We start from the raw sequence: 25,284 nt of genomic DNA on the forward strand, positions 1-25,284 counted from the left end.
CTGTAGTTTACAAAGCCTAGGGGTCGACCGATGCAGTTTTTTTCAGGGACGATGCCGATATCAATTATTAGTAGTTAATAAAACCGATAACCGATATTTGGAAGTGATATGCATTTACAGTAAAATATTAAAATCAGGTCAAAATTAACATTTTGGAAGGTTATAAAACTCCAACACAAAAGTTTGTTTCAATGCATTAAGCAATTATTTTATGAAACAGAAAATTTAAACATAATACACTGTAAAAAAAAAAAAAAAAATGAATATGAAAATGCTTCTCTCTCCTCTCTCTTTCCATCTGTGTGCATCCATGTCCCAGAAATACTCGTTACTAACCTAGCTCCGGGGAGCTTATTCCCCGGAGTCCTTATGTTTTTTTTTCGCCCAGCAGGTTTCCTTGGATTAGGATGGCAACTAAATCATGGTTGCAGCTATCGCCGTGGTCCTGCTGCGCGCCCTGCTATGCCCTGTTACTAGAGCTGTGCTCAATTAAAGAAATTCTTAGTCGACTAATACGCATTTAATTGCATCGACTAATCGATTAATTGATTTAAATCGACAGATCTGTAAATCTGAGTTTCTCCACAAAGAGTCATGCAAAAGCACCGCTTTAATTCTTGTCTTTACCAGAGATGTGCTCGTACGTTTCTTGGAAATAAGTCATTCAGCATGGAAAAAAAAGCATAAAACATGACTAATCGACTAAAGAAATCTAAGTTGACTAAGACCAAAACGACCGATTAGTTGACTAATCGGCTAAGAGGGAGCAGCCCTACCTGTTACACCCTGCTACGTCCTGCCTCCTGAGTGTGGTCTAGACCTACTCTATCTGTAAAATGTCTTGAGATAACTCTCGTTATGATTGGACACTATAAATAAAATTGAATTGAATAAATAGAAAACAAAAATAGCTTCCTGAAGTTTTTAAACATGCTAACAGTTTGTTTGCAGGTGTAGCAGACTGCTTACAGAGCTGCAGCGGAGCCAAAGCAGCGCACTTTTAAATGAATTAACTTTATCGGTTATCTGTAAAATAAAACACAGATACAGATAATCTGCAAATTGCCAAATATCGGCCCAGATAATCGGCCAGGCCGATAATTGGTCCATCCCTAACAAAATCTTCCCTATTTTTGAGTCCTAAAAACCATAGACTGTAATAGAATATGTGTTTAATCTTAATGTTCTACAAATGAGACAGGCAGCTCTGCACAACAATTAAAAACAATAAAAGTTCATTTTAGTTTATTCTTGAAACACGCTATTTGCATTGAAAACAGGTTGAAAAACACTGGCACTGACTTGTTCCCTCTTTTTTTGTTTTAAATAGGACTCAATTATTTTCATAGAACAATGTAGCCTATAGGTTTCCTTATACTGTATGACAAATAATGTGCAAAATATGCTGAGTAACTAGTAACTCCAGCTGTCAGATAAACTTAGTGGACTAAAAAGTTAAATATTTCCCTGTGAGAGATGAGGTGGAGCAGAAGTTGCACAATATGGAAACACTTAAGCAAAGTTCAAGTATCTCAAAACTGTACTAAAGTACAGTACTTGAGTAAATGTACTCAGTTACTTTCCACTGTAAACAGTCCACAAGGCCCCTCAGAGAGTCATGTAAGGTCAGAACTCTTAGCTTACCTTGTGCATGCCTGTGACTTTAGGGATGTAGAAGACTGAGTAGGTGCGGTTCTTATCATTGTTGGCTGTCACTTTAGCCTGGAGGAAATAGTTAAAAAAGTTACCAAAAGAGTATGCCATGATGGACCAGAAAGAAAAAAAAAGGTAAAGTATTTCCCAAGGACCAAAACAAACATCCCACACTCCCCAGTGCCTCACCTCCTCCCTGTGTCCTGCAGGGTCCTCCACGTAAACCAGCACCTCTCCCATTCCTGCACTGATGGTCTCCACGGTGAACAAAGCCTTCTTCATCACAACATTACCAACAGGTTCGACACCTTTTGAAAGGAGAGTTGGGACAGTACATTAACATATGTGCCGTGTATAGATCATATAAGATCCTGTAGTGACACAAAGAGGGCTGAAGAGACTAGGGCTGGGTATCGTCACAGCTTTCATCCATCAATTTGATTCCCATTCACAAGGTCCTGATTTGACTTCCGATTCGATTCAATAGCAATTCAAAAAGGGGTCTTTGCCTGGATACAGCAGTCAACACAATAAAGTGCAGCTCTACAGACTCTACAGTGAGTGAGTATTAAGTGACATTTCATTCAGATATATTGACGTATACTGAGAGTCCAAGGGACTCCTTTCAAAATGGCCATGCCAGTTTTTCCTTCGCCATAATATAGCCTAACTGTGGAGCGTCCCGACAAACTATCTTTGGAGCGTTATTTAACTCCCTTTCCCGACAAGCTAGCATGACATAGTTGATATCAATGGATTCCTTCATCTTCCAGTTTCATAGGATACAGAAATACCAGTTGATTCTAGATTTCTTTCATCGATGTCAGATCATTCAAATAAAAAAATCGATTTGAATCGGGGAAAAAAAATCTTACATCTATGTCACATTTAAGGCAGTGTCCAGAACAATCTACAGGATGAGTTTAAATTCCTTTCCCTTACTTCCCTTACTGCCCGAGTCAAACCTCTCGGACTAGCTTACAGTTTTTGGGTCCGTGACTGTAAACATGTAAATCCTCCCTGCTCTAAACTGATCCAGCTGCTCTGCTCAAAACAACTGCAACTGTTTCCTTGTTTAAGTCTAACAGCAGATGCGCGCGTGTGTGTGTGTGTGTGTGTGTACCTGGCCCATAGGCACGGGCCTTCTTGGGGTTGAGTTTGGGTCGTAGAGGTGCGCCAGGCTTCAGTTTTGCCTTGGGGAACTGGGACAGGTAGGTCATGACTGAGTGTTCGTCCACATTGGGGTCAACGATCTCTTCAGGGGTTATCACCTAAGAGGCCAAGACAAGAAAAAGTGGTTTCCAAATTAAAAGGCAGTTTTTCATTGTTAGCAGAAGGCAGTTTTTCTATTGTTGGCTTATTTATATATTTATATATATATATATATATATATATATATATATATATATAACCCAAGCAACAATTATATATATATAATTGTTGCTTGTTTAGTTACCATGGAACTTTTGCTGAAGGAGAAGTGCTTGATTAGGTACCATGGAGACTCTTACCCACCAACATAGTAACATAGTTTTGTTTGTTGTCATCGTTGTGATTTTGTGATCAAAACCACATACCAGCCTCTTCCTCTGCTCAGAAAGTACCTGAGATAAACTCACATGCGAACCAGCAGCCACACAGTCATCCAGACACACTTACTGTCTGCTTTTACAACCCACAGTGACAGCAGGGGAAGGGACAAGGCCACTTTCTAAGCAGAAACAGAGCTGAAGGCGGAAACAGCAGCGACCACAGAGCCAACTGTCAGCACGCTATGCTGTGCCAGCTGCCAGCACTGTGCCAATCTTGGCAACACAACGCCATCAGACATTCAGAGCAACCCAACAACCAGCTACCTAAGTTGAACTGGGAGAACGTGACTCGGGGTCTTCTACGGATACGAAGACGTATCACACTGTTGTACAGTGGCGTTACAGAGCGGAGGTTCTTCCACACAAACGATCTTTGACAGACACATCTGACAACAGACATGTTTATTTTGGCATTTTATCAACTTACTCAGAATTAACATTAATTAGTGACAGCTGATATAACCTGCCGCCAGCAAAGTTTGTCATTTGAATCGGCGAAAGAGACGGTCGGCAGCGTTAAAAAAATGAGAAGCGGCTACCTGATGGTTTCGTACATTGCCCTTTGCTAATGAAAATTAGCGTTTTAGCTTAGTAAATCTGTGTATTTTGCCAACTCTTGTCAGGACTTAGAGTCACTCATAATATTGATATAATAATTCATATAATAATAATATAACTAATTCTCACTGCCATATGCAACCTCCGTATGGAGTAAACCTCAAGTAGACACGTGTTTATCGCTCTATCGATACAGCTAGCTTCGACACCTCTTCTTGATGAAAGCAAAAAAAAAAATATTATTAATTTAATAGTTTAATAGTTATTAATTCCACTTTCCCTCTGCAAATAAACTTGGTGAAACTCAAGTATTTGACAGAAAATGCCGCCGTTCATCTCTTCGCCACAAAACCACACACACACACACACACACACACACACACACACACACACACACACACACACACACACACACACACACACACACACACACACACACACACACACACACACACACACACACACACACACACACACACACACACACACACACACACACACACACACACACACACACACACACACACACACACACACACACACACAGAGAGAGAACCGTGCAGCTCCGATCTGCACCTACTGCCTGTCCTCAAGAGTTGGCATGAGGACATGTGTATTTCTAAGTGCATTATTAGGTAATCAAATAAAACTTTATATATTATAAAAGAAACAAATATGACTAACTACATAATAAAGAATATTTAACTGCAAAATTGTATTTGGTTTCTAAAATCGGTAAGAGAATTTCTTTTTTAATATTTCTTATTTCAAAAGAGGCATCTTAGGTCAACTGTAAAATTTTTATTTATTTTACCTGTGGGATGCCCAGCCAGTCGTCAGCTTGCTGCATGGCCTCCCGGGCGTTGTCCACCGGTTTGGTCTGATCCCACTGATCCCAGTCAGGACACAGACCTGCAGGAGAGAAAGCAGGCCAGTTGGACAAGAAGCAGTAGGGCAAAGCATATCATGACAATATAATGAGTTCACTGTATCCACACCTATAGAAGTGGCATTTAAAGCTGTTGTTGGAACATTACCGCATAGTTAAAAACAATAACGTGGTTATTACTGTTGAAACGGTTCACGATTTCTTAGCTAATATATGCACAGTGTGATAATATATTGGGTTATTGTTCAGCAAAGAAAGGAGATGCTGCTCTTTGAAGACAGACAGACACACACTTTGTCTTGCTAAGTGAATGCGAGAGACTGAGCGTCAGAAACTAAGTAGCAACACTTAGTTGTTGCGTGTCAGGAAGTGCCTTCAGTATAAAATAGTGAAGCGGTGTTTCTGCTGAATTAAGGGACATTTAAGTAGACGTGAACTTCGCCTTACAAACAAAGTGAGAGCGTCTTGTGTCTGTAAAATGATGTTGACTCCCGAAGTTACAGCCTTGACGCCGTCCCAGCTGATACAGGCAGAATGCAAAACACGCCTAATCTTTATTTGAAGGCGACTCGGCAGCAGTAATTAGGCGTTGGGTCACACCTACATCTGTCTCGGTGGCGCATCGAGATCTCTGCCCTTGAAACGCATCCATTGGATGTTATGACGTTCCTTCATTATCAAAGACTTGTCAGCAGTTTCTTTATCGCCTTGTTCAGAACTGACTCTCAGGTCTCAGGGGCTGTTATTTTTGGACACGGTTGGACTTTTTTTTTTGCTGCAGGGAAATCCTTATCTGTGGCTCAAGGCCTATGGGTGCTCCACAGGTATGCCAAACATCCTGAGCATGTACACAGAAACCTCCTTTACGCCTCACTTTCGTTCACCTACATCCCTCCTCCCCTCTGTCTCCTCCTTTCCCCTAATTTTACAGGACCATAATGGGAAGGTTCAGCACTCTTCCCCCCCCCCCTCCTCTCCTCTCCTCTCCACTCTGTTCACCTCATCATCAACCCTGCCCTCCGTTTTTACTCTCACACAGATGGGAATTATGCACTAATGCTTTCCCTGACCTGACCTGAGAGCTGCAGCTGTCAATCACTGTTGCATGCATACAGTTATGGTGCTAAAAGATAGCTAGATAAAAGTTTCTAGCACTTCCTTTGCTGGTGATAATTTGAGATCCTTTCTGTGACACACACCACTCACTCACTCACCTCACTCACTCACTCACTCACTCACTCACTCACTCACTCACCAGGAGCACAGCTGTCAACCAGGGCACCCAGGGCCCGGCCGGTCTGCCAGTCCCTGTGGAAGTTGGTGATGGGAAGCTCGGGCAGTTTGTTCTGGATCCATCCCAGCAGCCTCTGCTTGGGGGTCTTCTGCTTGCCGTCATCAGTCTCCTCTTCCTCATCCCACATGGGCATGGAGATGGAGTAGTGCAGGATCAAGGTCCAGATCAGACCCAGGATCAGCTTCAGGTTCCCATCCACGATGGCTTTAGAGTCTGGAGTCCAGAGTAAGAGAGAGAGGGGGGGAGGGGAGCAGATTTGAAGTCACGTTACCATGGTTTAACATTCATACAAAGTAAAAAAATAAAAATAAAAAAGGCGTCCAAAATCACAGAAACAAAGAAATTGTTGTTATTATTACCTCCACCAAGGAGTTTTTTTTGGGCTGTCAGCAGGATTACGAGAAAAAAAACCCTAACCCTAACTTGTCATGACAAAAAAACGAATGACACTTACTAAAAGAAGCGTTATGTCATAAACATTTATGACTGTTTATAATGTTTATGACACGTTCATGACTGTGTCACGTCACTCTTATGTAGATACCTTCAAGTAAAGTGTAACCAAATTTGTTTTCCTCCATTCAGAACACAAGATAAAAATCAGAGTTCACTCGCAAAACGTAATATGTAAAATAATCGTTTTTCTCAATTACTCTGTTTTGGTGATCATTAGGAGCCAAAATCTTAATTGCGATTCAAATTCACATTAACTGCACAGCCCTGGTCCGGGCTCTCCGAGTGCCCTTCTAGTTGAGAAGGTTTTTCAGTTTAAGAGTTTTTTAGTACAATGAAAAGAAAGGAGGCTGAAGGTAATTTGAACATTTTACAAAGATGATTTTTAAAACCGCAGCCCTGCTTCAAAAAGAGTTTCAGAAGTAAGGATCTGGTGCTTCAGCTTCCAAATCTCCCTCAGGAGTGTCTCGGGCTATCTGCGATCTAATGTATGGCTACGTCTTCAAGGAGGAGTGGGAATGCATACCTAGAAATCATGGACCATGGTCTGGCCTGATCGGAGGAGAGATAGTGAGTTTATGTTGACTTCACACAAGGTACTTTTAAGTACAGATGTCACGCTGGCTTCAGGCACATCGCAGCCCTGAGACTGCAGGGACTGAGTTTTTCTGAATACTGTTCAAGTAAATTATCAGTTTTGGTGCTGCTTGATCTTAGTGCAGCCTTTTTTTTTTTTTTTTTTAAATGTATTTTTTTTTGGATAATTCATTATAGATTTAAACTCGGCCACTTACACACCAGTCCATATTGCAACAGAATGACGCAACTAGCACATCTAGTAACATGTTTGGTTGAGGCATTTTGTCTGTGTTCAGACAGAGCCACGCGCTCCACTGCAAGCTGAGGAGAAAGTGATGCAACCAGAAGCTAGCCCAGGCATGACCAAGACACACACACACACACACACACACACACACACACACACACACACACACACACACACACACACACACACACACACACACACACACACACACACACACACACACACACACACACACACACACACACACACACACACACACACACACAATCTTGTGTAGGCATGTTGCACAAGAAGCAGTTGATCGGGAGGCTTGATTGCTCAGGTCCATCTTTGAGGGAAGGGTGGAGCAATAAGTGTGTGTGTGTGTGTGTGTGTGTGTGTGTGTGTGTGTGTGTGTGTGTGTCTCCTAGCTGATGGCGATTAGATGTTAAAAAGGAGGAAATGTTCTGGTTCCTGGAAGGATTTGAGGTTAGGTGCCGATGGCTATCAAGGGTGTACGTATGGGGCCTGATAGTTTATTTCTGCAGGGTATCTGAAAAGTTAAAAGCTTAATGTCTGTCAATAGTAAGTAAGTAACTAAGTAAGTGAAATATATTTATATAGCGCTTTCCACGGATAAAAAAAAAAAAAAAAAGGTATCTACATAAGAGTGACATGACACTGTCATGAACACATGACAGTGTCATGTCACAGGAACCCTAACCCTAACTTGTCATGACAAAAACCAAATGACACTTACTGAAAGAAGCGTCATGTCATAAACATTCATGACTTGTTTATAATGTTTATGACACGTTCATGACAGTCTCATGTCACTCTTATGTAGATATCAAGTAAAGTGTAACCAAAATCCCAAAGCGCATTACATAAAACATACAATATAATACATATTAAAACTATTTTCACAAGATACTAAATCACAAGGTACTACATCAAAATGAAGCGCGGAGAGGTCTTCCAAAGGCCTGTTTAAAAATGAGGTCTTCAACTGATTTTTAAAAAGGTCCACAGAGACAGCAGACAGTATTGGACGAGACAGAGCGTTTCAAGAGTCTCAGCGCTACGGACTAGGGATCGACCGATACTGGTTTTTCAAGGCCGATGCCGATACCAATTATTAGCAGTTAATGAAACAGATTACAGATATTTGGAACCGATATGCATTTACAGTGAAAATGAAAAACTTTAAGTCAAAATTCAGATTTTTGAATATGTTACGAACTCCAACACAAAACTTTGTTTAAATGCTTTAAGCAAGTTATTTAAAGAATTAGAAACTTTCAACATAATACCCAGTAAGAGATAGTCAGACAGTGTTGTGGGGGACATTAAGTCAGACTCAGTGGGGAGTGAAACCGAAGAAGAGGGACCGATACAGAGCTGTAGCCGAGCCAAAGTAGAAAACTTTTTAATTCATTAAATTTATCGGTTATCAGGCAAATAAAACGCCGATACAGATCATCTGCAAACTGGCAAAAAAAACAAACAGCCGATATTCAGTCTCTCTCTACTACGGACTCAAACAAACCCGAGGAACAGTCAGGAGAATGGACATATTGGACCTTAGGGGGACATAGGGACATGTGTCCAGCTGTGTCCAGTAAGTAGTTTCTCTGTGATTTCAGATTCTTCAACACTCTGATAAGGGCGGCAGAGAGCATGAGAACAGAGAGGAGACCGAGTCTGAAAAACAGCAAACATTTTTGGGACTATGAGGCTATTCTGAGTCCAGCGCTGCTTACATCGTTGTCCACTTAACTTATTTTGTTATTGTTGTCTAGGCTGGAGTAATTGTTGGCAGCAGCATTTCAACTTCACCAACAATAAGGTCCTGAAGGATTTTTGTTTCTTAGGTTTTTTATTTTCCCTATAAGAGGGCTGGGGCTGCAGTTGGGGGCTGGGGCTACTGAAAAGGTTGAATATTTAAGGCCTGCAGTGGGAGGGTCTGAAAGCGGTTAGGCCAAGACAGGGTCGGGATGGATGGGGGTCCAAACCAAAAAGGGGGGCGGGGTTGGAATTCCATGCATGATGAAGATGAGGAGCAGAGCAGCAAGTCGGTCAGAAAACAAAGGCTGTTGAGACCAGGGCTGGGCATCGTTCAAAGATCTTTGATACTTTATCCATCCATCTTATCCGGGGGTCGGGTCGCGGGGGCAGCAGCTCCTTTGATACTTATACTTTATAAAATACATTTTTTTTTTTACAAAAGAAATTACAACATTACGGCAAAAATCTTTATTTTTTATTTTTCAGCTCTTACTACGTGAGCTTGTGCGTTAACGTAGTTTTTTTCCTGCCTGCCTCTACGACGTGTAGACAGCCAATCAGCAAGCATTATTAGATCTGGGTAGAAGCATGCTGCATGCTTATTGGCTCACTGTCGCTCCTCAAGTATTGAAATTTGGTATTGAATGACGAAGCATTTTTTCGATTCTCGATAGTTGACTAAGGAGGCAATTCGGTCGGTGCCTAAAAAGAATCAAATTCGGTATCCAGCCCTAGTTAAGACGTGACAAAAAAAGCTAATCCAATGCACAGAGACACATGCATGCTTTACATCAGATGACTTTTGTTGTACCTTCTATGGAAGAACTGAATGTCCACAACATCTAAATACGTTTGCAAGTTTAATACAAACTGGCGGTCATGACGTATTTACAAGTTACTTAAGTTACTTTCACATGTCTCCCGCTAGCAACAACTTCTTGGGTCCAACTTAGCTAGTGTTGTCATCCGGTCTGTGGAACATACTCCGATTCAGAACTCAGTGTAGTAGCGCCTCCTTCTGGAACATCCCTTATTAGCAGATACCTTCTCAAACAGGGTAAGGAAATGAACTATTATTCTTAATAGGTAAGTAAACGGTAGAGCTTACAGATAAGCATTTGTTGTAACTTAATATTACGGTTAGGATACCACAACTTTAAATTAGAAAAGTTATTTGCTTCTGTGCAGAACTACAAGTGCGACAACCCAGTCCATCCCAGAGTGCTGCTCGTCTGAATTTGTATTTCCAACAGAGAGACGTGCACTCGAGCTGCCAACCCTGCGATGCATGATAAGTCAGCTGCTCCCAGTGGAAAAATACATCCATCATCACCATGGGAACTTTGAGTGAGCTGGATCATTATAGGAGCCGAGTGCCAACTCAGATCGCTCAGGAGTGATGACGGAAAGAAGATGAGGCGAACCAAGATGCAAGAGTCAGGAAAGCGTGATTGTAAAAGGAGAGCCAGAGAGCAGCAGACAGGGAAGAAGAAATATAAATGTTGCCTAAAGACAGAAATTAAACCGACCGCTCTAATTTATACTTCTAGTCAAGTCAATGTTATTTATATAACCCAATATCACACATCTGCCTCAAGGGGCTTTATCAGATGGGAGGGGGTGTTTGGGGTGTGCATGTGTCCCACAGGTTGGTACTTGCATTCAGGAATGTAGATCAGCTAAAGTAGGGGTGTGTCACATAGCGGCCTGTCATCCACCACAGTACAAACACAGCAGTTCTGGGCCAGGGCCACAACATAACCAGAACAAGAGCAGAAAAGCCCACAGAGTCTGCTCATAAATGTTGAGTTTTCTCAGTTAACTGAACAATAATTTGTCAAAAATAGTGAAAAACTGCCATCACAAGTTTGCCGATGGTTTCAGGGCCTTAACAGTTTTTGGGATCCAACAAGTCTGTCCAGTCCGGGGCATCTAGGGCTGCCCCCTTTAAGTCGATTAATCGACTAATCATTCGTTTTGATGTTGGTCAACCAAGATTTAGTCATTTTTTTGTGCTTTTTTTTTTTCATGGCTTATTATTTGTAAGAAACTTATGAGCACATTTCTGGTAAACACAAGATTTAAAGTGGTGCTTTTGCATGGTTCTTCGTGGAGAAATTCAGTTTTATGCATCTGTCGTTTAAATAAACCATTCGATTCAAGTCAACAAAAACATATGAGTGTTAGTTGACTAAGAATTTCTTTAATCGAGGAATGCTTATGTTATGTTAGGACATAAATTCCCACACACTTTCTGATGAAATGTGTATATGTGTTGCTCTTTCATTCATGCCTCTCACACACAAAGCCACTAAACATGCAAGGAATCTGCCAGCATTCCCGGCAGACCACAGCGCACCAAGCCTGACGGAGCCCATATACGGACACAGACTGCCGCAGATCAGACTCCCCCCCTCTGCTGACTCATACCTCCCCCCCCACCCTTGTGTTGAGTGTGTGCGTCTGTGTGTGTGTTAGAGATACAGAGTTAGTGGAGGCTACCGTATGGAGAGTTTGCGTGTCTGTGGTTGATGCACCATCTGCCCCAAAAACTCCCATGACTCATCCATTTGGCTCGTTGCTGCAGCCCCCCCTCCCCCCCCCCCTCCCGCCCTCAGTGGCATCGCTATGACATCATTGCAGCCCCTGACCCACAGCCTGACCTGATCCCAGTATCTCAAGGAGGGAGGGAGGGGAGAGAGGGGAAAGCGCAGAGAAGGGCGACAGCAGGGGGAAAGGCTTTGCACAACATTCAGGTTGCACTGCAACATCTGGTGCAAATTAGTCCCGAGATCTTGTAAAGGCGAAGGACAAAACAGCACAGCACGCTCATCGTATCCTTATATTTATTCATGTAGGATATATAGAGAGTGCTGTCCCCCGAAAAAACGCTCCCGGACGTTGTTTGCACAAGCAGCAATTACAGCCTGTATTTACGTTTCTGGTGGCTGCGCCCTCTAGTGGCTGTGGCAATTATGTCGGGAGCGTAGCAGAAAGTAATGCGATGAAATATATACAGTAAGTGCGCCAAATTTCTTTGTGAGGAGGCAAGTTGAGGTGGTGGCTAGGTCAAACTAAACACCCGACTTTCACCCGGGAGAGCAGGGCTCGAGTCCCGTTTGGAAAAAAAGTAAACGGCGAGTTTGTTTTAACTTAAAGCAACACTATGTAACTTTTAGCCCTACAGGTTGTCTCATTGGAACTACAACTCGCGTGCGAGTTGTAGTTCCAATGAGACAACCTGTAGGGCTAAAAGTTACAGTGTTGCTTTAACAAACGTCACGTTCAGCATCACGTGCGTAACCTTCAAGAAGTGAAGTCTGCTTTTAACCCAAACCGTAAGTAGTTTTGGTGCCTAAACATAACCAAACTGGCACCATTTCACAATGTTAAAGACGTTAAAGACAATGTTAAAGACTGTTTTTTTTCGGACACCGCTAGATGCTCTATATTATGAAATGCTCTCGTATTAAGAGTGTAGGGAACAAATATCCCATATTGTCATATGGTTTGGAGGACTTTCTGGAATATAATAATATAATATAAAAAGCAATTGCAGGACTGTCAGGAGATCCATCTACCAATATATGACCAGGAAAAGAAGGTTATGCATTCCTGAAAAAAATAGTGGCTGGTGCATTATTATTGGATTTAGAAAACTATCGATATATCAATTGGGCTATATGTTTTGTAATAAAAATGTGTAACTGTATCCTGAAATGTAACCGGAAGCTACATTTGAATTGCTTATATTTAAAAATAAAAATAGCAAGTATAAGTACATTTGCATTTCAGCAACTCTTGGGTTAAACTGTATTACTGATTACAACTGTGGTAAGCTAACTGGAAATTGTAATGGAATTCATTTTAATGTGGTCTACCCAAACATTTTCATTTTCATTCCTCCAAGACTCTCCACACAACATTTGCCTCGAGCCTGTCATGTATAACATACAGCACTGGGTGAGTGGGACTGTCATGTTGTACATACTGAACAATGTTACTTTTGGCAGACCTGTCAGAAATTAACATCAACTGTGCTAGGTCTAGCACTCAAATGGTGCCACACACACACACACACACCTTGAGGAGAGGGAGAGGTTGGAGTGACCTAACCCCGGTCAGACAGAATTCTGAGGAAATGTCACGCATTCCACGCTGCCTTTAAAACACACACACACACACACACACACACACACACACACACACACACACACACACACACACACACACACACACACACACACACACACACACACACACACACACACACACACACACACACACACACACACACACACACACACACACACACACACACACACACACACACACACACACACACACACACACACACACACACACACTAATACTAAGGGACATGACAACATTTGCTTTACAACTGTGACATGAATCCAGCTTGTAGCCTCAAACATCCAAAAGCAGAAAATCATTGACCTGGAGCTCTCTTCTTTCCCTCCCTCCCACTTCTAACTCCATGCAACAAACCACACTGGAGCTACTACACTTCCTCCTCTTCCTTTCTACTCCTTCCAGTCATCCTCCCTCCCTTCCCTCTCCTTCTCTTCACTCCCTCCGCTGGAAAAAGTTCCTTCTGGTTTTTTAGCCTTAAAAGGGCAGAAGCAAACTGGATCCTGGCAGCCCTCCCATTCCCTGGGCTCTGGTTACAGACTGAGGGAGGACAGGACAGGGGAGGGTGAGGGGAGGGGAGGGAAGGGGAAGACAGAGGGGGGTGTGGAGGGCCAAGAAAGAAAAGAGGAAAAAAAAAAAAAAAGGCAGGGAAAAGTGCTGTGTGGGACATTTTTAAAGGCCGCACTGACAATAGCACCCGCTGAGGATGGTCTGAAGTATGTTACAGATTGACGAATACAATGAGAAGAGTGAAGTTTGAAGGGATAGGCGAAGAAAGAAAAATTTTAAATATATGGAAAACCAGGAGCGGCAAGTAGGGACAGGCTAATGAGACCGAGGAGGTGAGAGGAGGACACAAGCATCGCCGAAAAATGATAAATCAGAGGGTTTAATGAACACCAGGAGGCTCAAATCAACGGTTTGTTTCCTGGAAACATCCGAGTACTATGATCAACCAGAAGAACGAGAGTTTGGGTCTGTGGTTAATTGATAGCTCTTGGGCTGGCAAAAATGATTCAGGTCTGGAAAAGTAGATCCCCCAACAGACTTGTTTCTGGCACGGGAACCCACATACCCAGTCTGTGTCTGTTTGTAGGTAAAACCCTGTAACATAACGACAGTAAGCACAGCACAAACAACTGGCAGCATCCTGTTTTTTGTTTTTTTTTTTTTTAGATACAAAAAAAAGAATGTTATTACATTACAGGATATGGTGTCATTGCGGTTTATATGCAAGGGGCCAATTTATTTAAATATCTCATTAACAACTGCAGAACGTTGTGAGTAAGCTAAAGAATATGTTGCTTTGTGTCTGCTTGTTCAGTCTGAACATGAGGCATGGGGTGTTGGGGAATGTTTCCAACTCTGATGTAATGCAATAGCCTGAATACCAGTGTACTGAATGAGAGTGCGCACGCTGCTAATCCTCACTATCCACTTGATCGGTCCCCTTTCGCCTGTGCAGACAGGAAGTTATGCGAACGATAATGAGCTGGCAGGAAGTGGTCCATTTTGACCAAACTGCGTGGCTCAACTCTCCGTTATCTCGCTCTGGTGCAAACATCCCTCTTTGCCCTTCGCCACCATCGCCACTCACTCACTTCTATCTTGTTTCTGAAACCGTTAAAGATTAAATTTGATGCTGCAGGATGACATCCCTAACCCAAGTAGGCAGTGGCGATACCCGGCCCTGATGTATACAGTGAGGTTATTGAAAAGTATGGTAACAATCGGAGATGTTGCCATACCATTTATACCAGCTATAGTTGTGAGCAATATTATCATTAATGACCTGGACTGCTGTACAGCAACATTTAATATTAATATTATACAAGGTTTCTTTGTCAATGTGATGACGTGACTTGATCCGTCTGGCATTTCATTTCATTCACGCTTACATAGATTGTGCTGAACAAGACAAGCAGTGAAGTGTAGATGGAGTTGGGATTTTCTTTCAGACGGGTGCACGGTTGCTTTTTCGCGGTCGCCACCCGGATTCGTTTCTGCGATTCTCGCTTGATCTTGTGATTATCGCAAGAATCCGGCTGCCGTGCAAGGTTAGCCACCGGCTGCCTCTGCTGATGTAGCCTACGTATTTTTTTTATCTTAGTACAAAGCTAAATAGAGCAGGCCGTAGCCGCTGGGCGTTGGTGTTCTGTATTTTTAATCTCTGGGTTAAAATGTGGCTCTTCTGAATTTCTTGAACAAAAACGGGTACAATTGAATATCATGTTCATTTGCAGATGGTATCTTCCAGAGAGAGAAGTCAGACAATCACTCAATCAAGTGTATTTCTCACATGAAATTGAACTTGGAACAATTCCAGGGAAATTAAATCCTATCAGCTCCTTCAATTTATGCATGACACCCACTCAGCACAGGGTTTCCCCCCAGGGTTCTGCAAGCCTGGTGGCCCACCGGTCCTAGGTTGCCCCCCGAACAGGCCTAACCCACTGAGAATTATCTTTTAAAGACGTTTTTTAAACTACAGTTACAGTGGGGCGGCTCGGTTGGAAACTTCGACGTAGTCCTGTTAGCTTTTAGCACTGACTTAATGTACGACCTTATGGAATTTGTCTCATAGCTTTTTTAAATTCTCAATTTCACGCATCCGTCTGTGATTCTGTTATCACAGAAACTATTGGGCTCTACAATAATGCTTCCATCAGTCTGTGATTGGGCCCAGACGGGCCCTCGTTGAAAAAAAGACACTTGCCACCGGGCTAAACAACTTTTCTGGGCGAAACTAGGGGTGGGAATCACCAGAGACTTCACGATACGATATCATCACGATACTTATGTCACAATACGATATTATTGCGATTTTAAACATATTGCAATATTCTGCGATATATTGCAATGTACTACCTTTTTTCCAACTTCAAATTTTTCACAATTTCAAATTATGTCCCCAAAGGACAATTTTGTCAACATCTGTTTTATCTAAAAAGATATATTTCTCTGTTCTCTCACTTAAATTTTATTGCTGCAAAATGGGATTGCCAAGCAAACAGACTGACCAACTCATATATCATAAAAGATCGATACTTGGCATCTGTGTATCGATACAGTATTGCCATGAAAAATATCGCGATACTAAGCTGTATCGATTTTCCCCCCCACCCCTAGGCGAAACCCTGCAGTAGGTCAACGCAGATAGACAGAGTCATAGTGAATCAGACCTACACCCCACCCTACACACAATCTATCAATTACAACACACCAAGTTAGCCTGCAGGTAAAACCTCACTGTAAGGGTTTTGTTACTACAGTCTTACTTGGTCTGGTATGTAACCATTTAATAATAGGTCATATTAGGTAACTAATATAACTGAGTTAGTATGCAAACTGTATTCCCCTTTTTGCTTGTGCTATACATTACCTATTAGCGTGTCACAGAAGAAAATGTCTAGAAAGAGGGTGTGTTTTCTTCTCGTTTTACAGCATTGGAATGCTAATCTGTGACATGCTAACACATAGCCTAGCCGTTGCCTCGAGTATAGAACGTAGAGCTGCAAAGATTTAATCGATTAGTTGTCAACTCTCAAATTAATCGCCAACTATTTTGATAATCGATTAGTCGGTTTGAGTAATTTTTTTAAGACAAAAGTTTGAAGAAAATTGATTCCAGCTTATTAAATGTGAATATGTATTCTATGTTTTCTTCTTTCCTCTGTGACAGTAAACTGAATATCTTTGAGTTGAAGACATTTGTGGACGTCATCTTGGGCTTTTGGGAAACACTGATCAACATTTTTCACCATTTTCTGACATTTTAGAGACCAAACAACTAATCGAATAATCGAGAAAAAAAAATCTACAGCGTAATCGACTATGAAAATAATAGTTAGTTGCAGCCCTACTAGAACGGTTATAATTTAAGCAAACCTACTCGGTTTTGTCACACAATAATAACTAAAGTTGGCTTACATTAGCCATCATAAGGTCCTGACCATACCACACTAGGTAATAACATCAAAACCTCAGAGTACTGAAACGAGCCTACTGTAACGAGGTTTTATTGATTAGGAATTGCATTTTTCAATTGTAAGAGGAAGACAAGATTATCTCCTCTCGGAAGAGTTCAGCTCACTCAGATGAGCCCACACTCGTCCTCAGTGCTAGTTTTGCAAGAGCGCAAAGATGACTTCTGCTATAGCGCGTTCATGTCATTATTGTATCAGTAATATTACACATTGTACTGCATTATGATTTAACGGTGTAACAGGAGGAGACAGCCCGGCTGTTGCCACACAGGAGTCTGTCTCAACCTGCTTGTCTCTGCTCCCAGGCAAAGCCAGGGGGAGAAGCCAGGTACAAAGTTACACCACAGCTCTGATTGTTGCACATCGTGCCTGTAGATGACGGGAAGAGTTTGGCACAATCGCTGCCATCTAACTGTTTCGACAAACCCCACACAGGCTCAGTCAAGTACAGATAAAAAAGGGTTTCGAAGGGTTTTAAAAACTGGGCTGGGCGGGACATGGGTGTGACGAGCACAGTAGAATGTGCACAAAAAGCTGTCTGTAGACAAGATGAATTCACTAAACTCTTGATTTAGAGATTAGGTAAATGTAAAAAATCCTATAAATAGCCAGACCCTTGTACATCACATGGAGAGTTTATAATGAGACATAATGGAGAGCTTAGCCTGTTTGAACAGTGCTACCATCAGTGTCTCTGCCCTTTTTTTAACTCCACTGCCAACTACAGGAGACGGCATCCATGCCAATCTTTAATTGCGTTCTTGGCCGACATGCAAGTTCTCCCCTGGATTTATAAGTAATCATGTGTGTGCTGCCGTGACCAGATCATGTGGGATTTAGTCAAAACTGCAGAAAGAGAGAATACCTATTGGGTTGAAACGTCATTAGAGTGAACACTAAACTGCAGTCTGTGCTGGGAAAGCGAGGCGAGCGAGCGTATACTGCAGGGTAGAGCCGAGTTTGTTAACTGTTGAAATTCTCCAACTTAACATGCTGCTGAAAGATCCAACATAGGCTACAACCACGTTGCTACATTTTTCATTTTTAAGAGGCGTTTTGAGACAAAAACGATCTCCGTCCACAAGAGTTTTAGCTCTAGTAGCAGAAGTAATCTCCGTTGATATTTACACGTCTGACAACGCAAATCACATGACCATTCGCATGCCGATGTAAACAGGAAGCAGATTGCCTGACGTTACACTGCGGTTGAAAATCATGGATGTATTGAAAAATGCTTGAAAATACTTTGTAGAAAGAACAATGGCAAAAAGTAAGGCCATGGATTTAGCTAGCTAACTAGCTTGGTTCGACAACAAGGTTGAGCAATTACTGAAAGGTATGTAAGCCTACCTAACTGATAAGACTGTGCGTTGTCGTTTCCAAAAAAAGTCTCCATTTGTGCCTGTCTAGACTACAACGCAACCCTGGAGTTTTCCAACCAAAACGGGGGCAGCAGTGTTTCCAAATGTCTCCGTTTTAGGGGCTCAAAAAAAAAAAACAGCCGGATTAGTGTGGAAGTGAGGCGTAACGTAGCAAAAGATATTTGTTTTTTAACCTAAATGTAATAGTATAAATATAGCTATAGTTACTGTGGATCCATCGCAAATTATAACCCTAGTTTCAAATATTGCTAATGACAAATGGAGGGACCTTCGTTTGGTTTTGGGGATCAAAACTGACCCTGAGCTGGTTATCTTTCTATTGGACAGGTAGGCTCACAGTAATAATAAATTGTGGTTTTTAGCAGTTTTGGTTCGATATCCAGGATGCTTGCTCATGTATACGGAGTGCTAGCAAAAAGGATGCTGACTGCAGTTTACTTCAAAGTCCACCGGTGTCATTAATAACAAGGGTTTTCTAAAAAATGCACATAGTACCTTTAAAACTATAGTTTTGACGTTTTGAGAAACTTGTTCATTTGCGTTCTTGCCAAGAGTTTGATGAGAAGATTGAATGCTTAACTTTTTCTTTTAAGAATTTATCGAGCACAAATGCCAAACCATTTACCCATTCCAGATTCTCAAATCTGTTCTATAGCATTGTAAACTATATCTGGAAAAACGTTAAAATGTCCCCTCGGGCTCTGTTAATTTTTGACAGGCTACTTTTTCCAGAAATTTGATAGTATAAATGAGTAACCCATTACTGATTGATGATTGTTATTTGCACCCCTAGTCCAGTTCCACACTCCACTACTGTGACCATGTTTGCTTTTTGGGTGGAGAAAATTACTGGCTTGTAATAGTTCATGGGTACTGTTGCGTATCAATAATACTAGTCTCTCTCTTTTTTTTTTTAGCGGGATAAGAGAAAAGAGAAATGAAAGAGGTGTGGACATCAAGGATCCAAAAAAAAGTTGTTAAAGTGTAAAGGAGAAGTGGTGAAAGAACAGAGAAAGACAGCGAGAGCTTCAGACCAAAGAAAGAGGGCGGGACCCCGTGCATCAAGCTGAGCAGGGATGGCAGTTTTGTAAGTTGTGGTAAGGGTTGCTGGCTGGGTGTGCCCATTTTCTACAGTGAAAAGAGGAAGTAAAAGAGGAGAGCGGGCTCCCCTCTCATCTTCAGATTAAGTGACTCAAGAGGAGCAGCTAGGATGAGGGTGAGTCAGCTGGAGGAACAGACAAGACAGTGCTGAGTAAGACGGCTCGTCGGTGCCTGGTACTGCGCCCTGAATATCTTACTGCCAACCACAACGCTGATATACATACGGCTGGCTACCGAATTCAAGACCGAATTGCCTCTAAAGTATCGAGTTTTGAAAAACGCCTCGTCATTCAATACCCAATTTCAATACCTAAAGAGTAAATCTCATCAGTGTCAGTGAGCCAATGAAAATGCAGCATGCTTCTACCAAGATCTAATTAACATTTGTGATTGGCTGTCTAGCATTACACGTCGTAGAGACACGCAGGGAAAAAAACTCTACATTACACAGAGACGGCTTACGTAGAAGGAGCTGAAACATAAATACAAAAGATCGCAATGTGTAATGTTGTAATTTCTTTTTTTTTTTATTATAAAATTGGTATCCAAAAAAAGGAATCATTTAGGAACCGGTATCAAAGTCACGGTATTGGTACTGGTAGCAAGTATTTTTTAACGATACCCCAGCCCTAGCTATACACAATCTCTACTCTGATCCATCCACAGCAGCTCCACCTCTCCCTGTCTGCTCAGATGTGGGGGTAATGGGGTACTATTGATTTTGATATGCGATTCAAACACTGCCACCACCTCACCTGTTGTCTGCAGCAGGAAGCAGTAACACGTGTGTGGAAACCATGAAAGCAGACATAGACATTTCCCCTGGCAGGGGATGACAGGGAATCATTCATGTCTGATTCACACAGACTCAGTCACAAACCTCTTCCTTTTGCTGCCAACCACAGACTCTCTGTTGATGAAGAATTTGTCTCAGAGATAAGACAGCTGTCTGTCTTTACTTCAGGTGTGGAGAGGGTGAAAAACATCTGACAGGACGAGTCATGTGATGCAATCTCAACGATCAATTGAATTAACAGTGAAATAAAATTTGGGTCCATACCCGTTTAGGACCCTTGAGCCTCTTTGAGAACAACTCATTCCCTGCAGTGAGGTGATCTACTCTGTATGGGGAGAGATGAACACAAGAAGGCTATATTCTCTGAGTTTTGTATTGCAGCTCAGCAGAATTTAATTCACTTGCAGTTTGACAAACAACTGAGCAGGTAATAGAGCTGGGCAATATTTATCGATATTATATCGATATCGTGATATGAGACTAGATATCATCTTAGATTTTGGGTATTGTAATATGGTATAAGTGTTGTCTTTTCCTGGTTTTCAAGGCTGCATTACAGTAAAGTGATGTCATTTTCTGAACTTACCAGACTGTTGTAACTGTTCTATTTTTTGCCTTTACCCACTCACATTACTGATAATTATTTATCAAAAATCTCATTGTGTAAATATTTTGTGAAAGCACCAATAGTCAACACTACAATATTGTTGCGGAATCGATATTGAGGTATTTGGTCAAAAATATAAGCAGCTGCATGGAGGCAAAGCCCATTAAACCCAGCGTCACCAAGTGTGAGCAAAGTCCTGTCTAACGCTGTGGAGACCCAGCCACAGCCCACTGCACGACATGAGCACAGACAATAGCCCTGTGGGTCTCGCTCTCTCTGGGTACATGTACAGGATCAGCTCTCCTATCCCACTAGGCCGGAATTACATCCTGGGCCACAAGGTTTTGGCTCGGACGGGCCCAGCTCAGCTTAGCTCAGCTCAGGCAGCAGGGGGAACACAAGCCTGGGGCCTCTCTGCACAGTCAAACATACCCCCTCCTCCCAAAACAACCCACATCAAATCTGGACAGCCAGAGACAAAGCAGTGCGCCCCTTGCCTGGACACCAGGGAAACGCCTGCTTTCTCACAAACAAAAAAAACACTCTAATGTTACCAAAACTGGCAACTTATTTAACACTCGTTCACATGAGAAAAGAGTGCACTCAAGTGTGTTTTCACCACTTTTTATTTACAAGGTGAGTTTTTTTTTTTTTTTTTAACTGGGCAGCAACATGCTCAACTTTATTCGACCCTGCAGGCATGTCTACATGCACTGTTCTTTCCATGGTCATCTTCTATTGGAGACTGTACTCAGACTTAGCTGCTGCTTAGCCTCCACTCAAGTTTATTTCTCCAACAATCAAACACGTATGCACAAAACAGAAGCATGGGAAGAGAGGCCAGCTGAATGGAGATGGAAATGTGGGTAAAAACAAAAAATTCACTCATTCATTACTCGGCATTGACTCACCTATGGACACCAGCTTAATGCTCTCCTTGTCCAGGAACTCCAGGGCCACCGACACGTTCTCCAGCTGCATCTGGCGAAAGGTGGGCCTCTGGTTGTACTTTCTGAACATCTTCTTCTGGGACAGGACCTCCAGGAGCCCGATGAGCCGCAGCCCGTCGCTGAGGTCCGTCTGCAAGTTGCCGACCCTCTTGTTGACACATTTCAGGTGCTCGTTACACCAGCGGGTGAAGGTGTTCTGCTGGATCTTCTTCCACGGCGCATCCTCGGCCAGGTCCTTTTCCGTGGCGGGCATTTCTGCGTCCTTGTCCGTGGAGAGAGCGTTGGGAGCGGGCGCGGCGCTCTGGTGGAGCCGGGGGTGTGAACCACTCATTTTTATGGTCTCGGCTGTGTCTTGGTTCGCTGGCTTGTTTCCCTCTGGGTGGAGTCTGCTCAACTCTGGGTGGCCGCTCCCTCTTTCTCTCTCTCCCTCTCTCACTTTAGCTCGTCTGTGTCTGAGAGAAAAGGAAAAAAGAAAGGAGTGAACACGACTTATAGCCCGGAGATAGATATTTTTGCTAAGAAAAGTAGGCGGTTGTGGCACCGTTGAGCAGAAAAGGGAGTCGTTTTGGATCAAACTGAAGGCACACGTCAGCTCCAGTAATGACCCTACACTTTTTCATGTCCAGCACTCCCAACTTAAGAATAAACTGACTCACATTCGAACTAAATCTTAAAATATGGCAGTCACTGATTAAAGACGACAGAGGGGGAAGTAGCCCAACACATTTCCCACTAAATAACAACAGTAAAATTGTATTTTATTGGGCACTGGTCTCATAAGTCAGCCATTTGAGATAGAAATATTACTAGAGATATAAATGGATGTTAGCCTCTTTGCTCATGACTGACCTCAATAGTTAAAGGTCCCATATCATGCTCATTTGCAGCATAATACTTGTGTTTTGTGTTTCTACTGAACATGTTTACATGATTTAATGTTCAAAAAACATGTTATTTTTCTAATACTGTCTGTCTGAATATACCTGTATTCACCCTCTGTCTGAAATGCTCCGTTTTAGCGTCTGTCTTTTTAAGCTAACCTGACATGCAAGATTGTTTGTTTGTTTCCCAAACTTTTTGGGAGATGGCAAAAAAATAACTGGCAGGTGATTGGATGAACCATCTGTCTGTCACGCCATTTTTGATTTGAACCATTTTGAACAAACAGTTGCAACCGCCACACACCTGAATCACACCCTTAGCTAGCTAGCTGCCAGTAGCTCCTCACCGGATGCTGATTGGTGCGGTGAGCTGGTAGTTCAGACACAAATGCATTAGGTTGGAGCCTGACAAGATGGATTTTTGTGTGATACGTGATCCCGCAATTCTCGCTTGATCTCGCGAGAATACAGCTGCCCTGCAAGGTACCATAATCTTTAAGCCCCCCTCCCGAAAAAGTCCAGTCTGCTCTGATTGGTCAGTGTTTCCGGGTTTTCTGCATCTGCGCTCTCGGAGTCTCTGCACTGTCACTGCAGCCAGGGAATGACTGTAATGGCACTGTAGCTGCACTTTCTACCTATATAGGCTAATATAGTTGTGACATCACAACCATACGGAAGTCCTGACGGCTCGTTTAAAGAAACAGTTTCTGAATACAGGCTGTGTGCATTTCTCTGTGGATTGAGCGTTTTGATACTTTTACAGACTTTTTACTTTACAGTATGACCCTGACCTGCTTTATAATCAAAAATACATGGACATCACACTTTTTACAATATGGGACCTTTTTTGGATTTTCTGTATTTGTCTACCAGATAAGGAAGCTGCAATGAAAAGACTTGATCAACATTACTTTCCAAAACACACTCATTCTCAGCCCTGATGTACCGTAGGCTATCCCTGATTACTTGTGGACAGTCATATCGCTCCTCTTCGTTCCTTACATCAGTTATCGCTGTGGTGGCTTTTGGAGTAAAAGGGGGATTGTTTTCTGAGCTGGAGAAACAAAGTGACACTGCACCAGATGTATAGAGATGTAGGGGGACCACTGTTCAGGGCCCCTGTGAGTATAATGCGTATGTTCATGGGTTCCAAGCAGCAGAAAAATAAATATTTGAGGTATCCAGAGGGATGTGAGCACCAGTGTCTCCCAATAAGGTCACATAGTTGTGTTTGTTTGTGTCTGTTGGCCTGCATGCAGATTTGTTCAACTTTCCTTTAGTGTACTGTTGTTTGTGTCTGCAAGCGTGGACAGTGTGCTTATTTGCGCATACATTTTGTGTCGCCTACATTTCTGCCTTCATGTGTGTGTGTGTCCGTGTGATGTCATAGTAGTAAGTAAGCAGCCTTATCTGTAAAGCGGATCAGCCAGACGGGGAGCGTCTAGACACCAGCCTCTGTTTGTCTTCACCGTACTGACCAAACAGCCAGATGAGATCACACACAAGGACTGCACTGTGTGATGTACTAATAACAGGCTGTGTTTTATAGCAGCAGACACTTTCTCAAAATGTAACAAGGGTAATCGTGGGCAGCTTCATCTGGCATTTTTCTTTACTATTACTAAAAGCCCTTTGAGAATAGTTGTATCATTTGTATTAAAAAGCCACCTCTCCTCAGGTTTCCTCAGTGCATTAGAGATATATTTGGATTGTGTTTTCAGGTATGTCACATATGTCCACCCATGCTCTGCTGTGCCACGCTACATCCTGTAACACCCTGCTGTGCCCTGCTATGACATGAACTACTACGACTTCCATTGTAGTCACTGTTCCATTATCTTTACTAGTACTATTATTGCCACTGTTCATCACACCCCCATCAGACACCGCCTACCAAGAGTCTGGGTCTGCCGAGGTTTCTTCCTAAAAGGGAGTTTTTCCTCGCCACTGTCGTAACAGCCACTGCTAATGCTTGCTCTTGGGGGAATTACTGGAATTGTTGGGTCTTTTTAAATTATAGAGTGTGGTCTAGACCTACTCTATCTGTAAAGTGTCTCGAGATAACTCTTGTTATGAATTGATACTATAAATAAAATGGAATTGAATTGAATTGAATGTGGAGTCACAGTACTAAAAGGAGATAAAAGGGGATGAGGTGACAAATATTAGAATCCAAATGTCTTGCATATGTTCCCACTTTCATTTATGTCCTGTTTTCATCCAACAGAAAGACCCTGAGAAACATATTGTAGTGAAATAATTAAAGGCGCACTCAGCCAATTTCTCATGATGAGATCATGATCAGTTGTAGTGGCATTACTCAGCCTGTGAAAAGGACCTTTCTAACGTTTGTCTAAAGGTGTGCTTTCAACTCAAGTCATTTGCACAAATTTGACC

At 42.3% G+C, this 25,284-nt stretch overlaps 1 protein-coding gene across 1 annotated transcript in view; it reads right to left on the reverse strand.

Moving 5' to 3' along the window:
- Nucleotides 1-25,284, reverse strand: part of flna (filamin A, alpha (actin binding protein 280)) — a 73,036-nt gene that overhangs the window by 42,064 nt on the left and 5,688 nt on the right. The window contains exons 2-7 of the mRNA XM_039800461.1: nt 21,968-22,458; nt 5,948-6,199; nt 4,618-4,715; nt 2,777-2,924; nt 1,843-1,961; nt 1,645-1,722 (exon numbers count right to left, since the gene is read on the reverse strand). Of these exons, the coding sequence (XP_039656395.1) occupies nt 1,645-1,722; nt 1,843-1,961; nt 2,777-2,924; nt 4,618-4,715; nt 5,948-6,199; nt 21,968-22,337 (1,065 nt within the window). The 5' untranslated portion in view covers nt 22,338-22,458. The remainder of the gene's footprint in view (nt 1-1,644; nt 1,723-1,842; nt 1,962-2,776; nt 2,925-4,617; nt 4,716-5,947; nt 6,200-21,967; nt 22,459-25,284) is intronic.

The sequence above is a fragment of the Perca fluviatilis genome, chromosome 5 (genome assembly GCF_010015445.1).
Source record: "Perca fluviatilis chromosome 5, GENO_Pfluv_1.0, whole genome shotgun sequence".
Classification (NCBI taxonomy): Eukaryota; Metazoa; Chordata; class Actinopteri; order Perciformes; family Percidae; genus Perca; species Perca fluviatilis.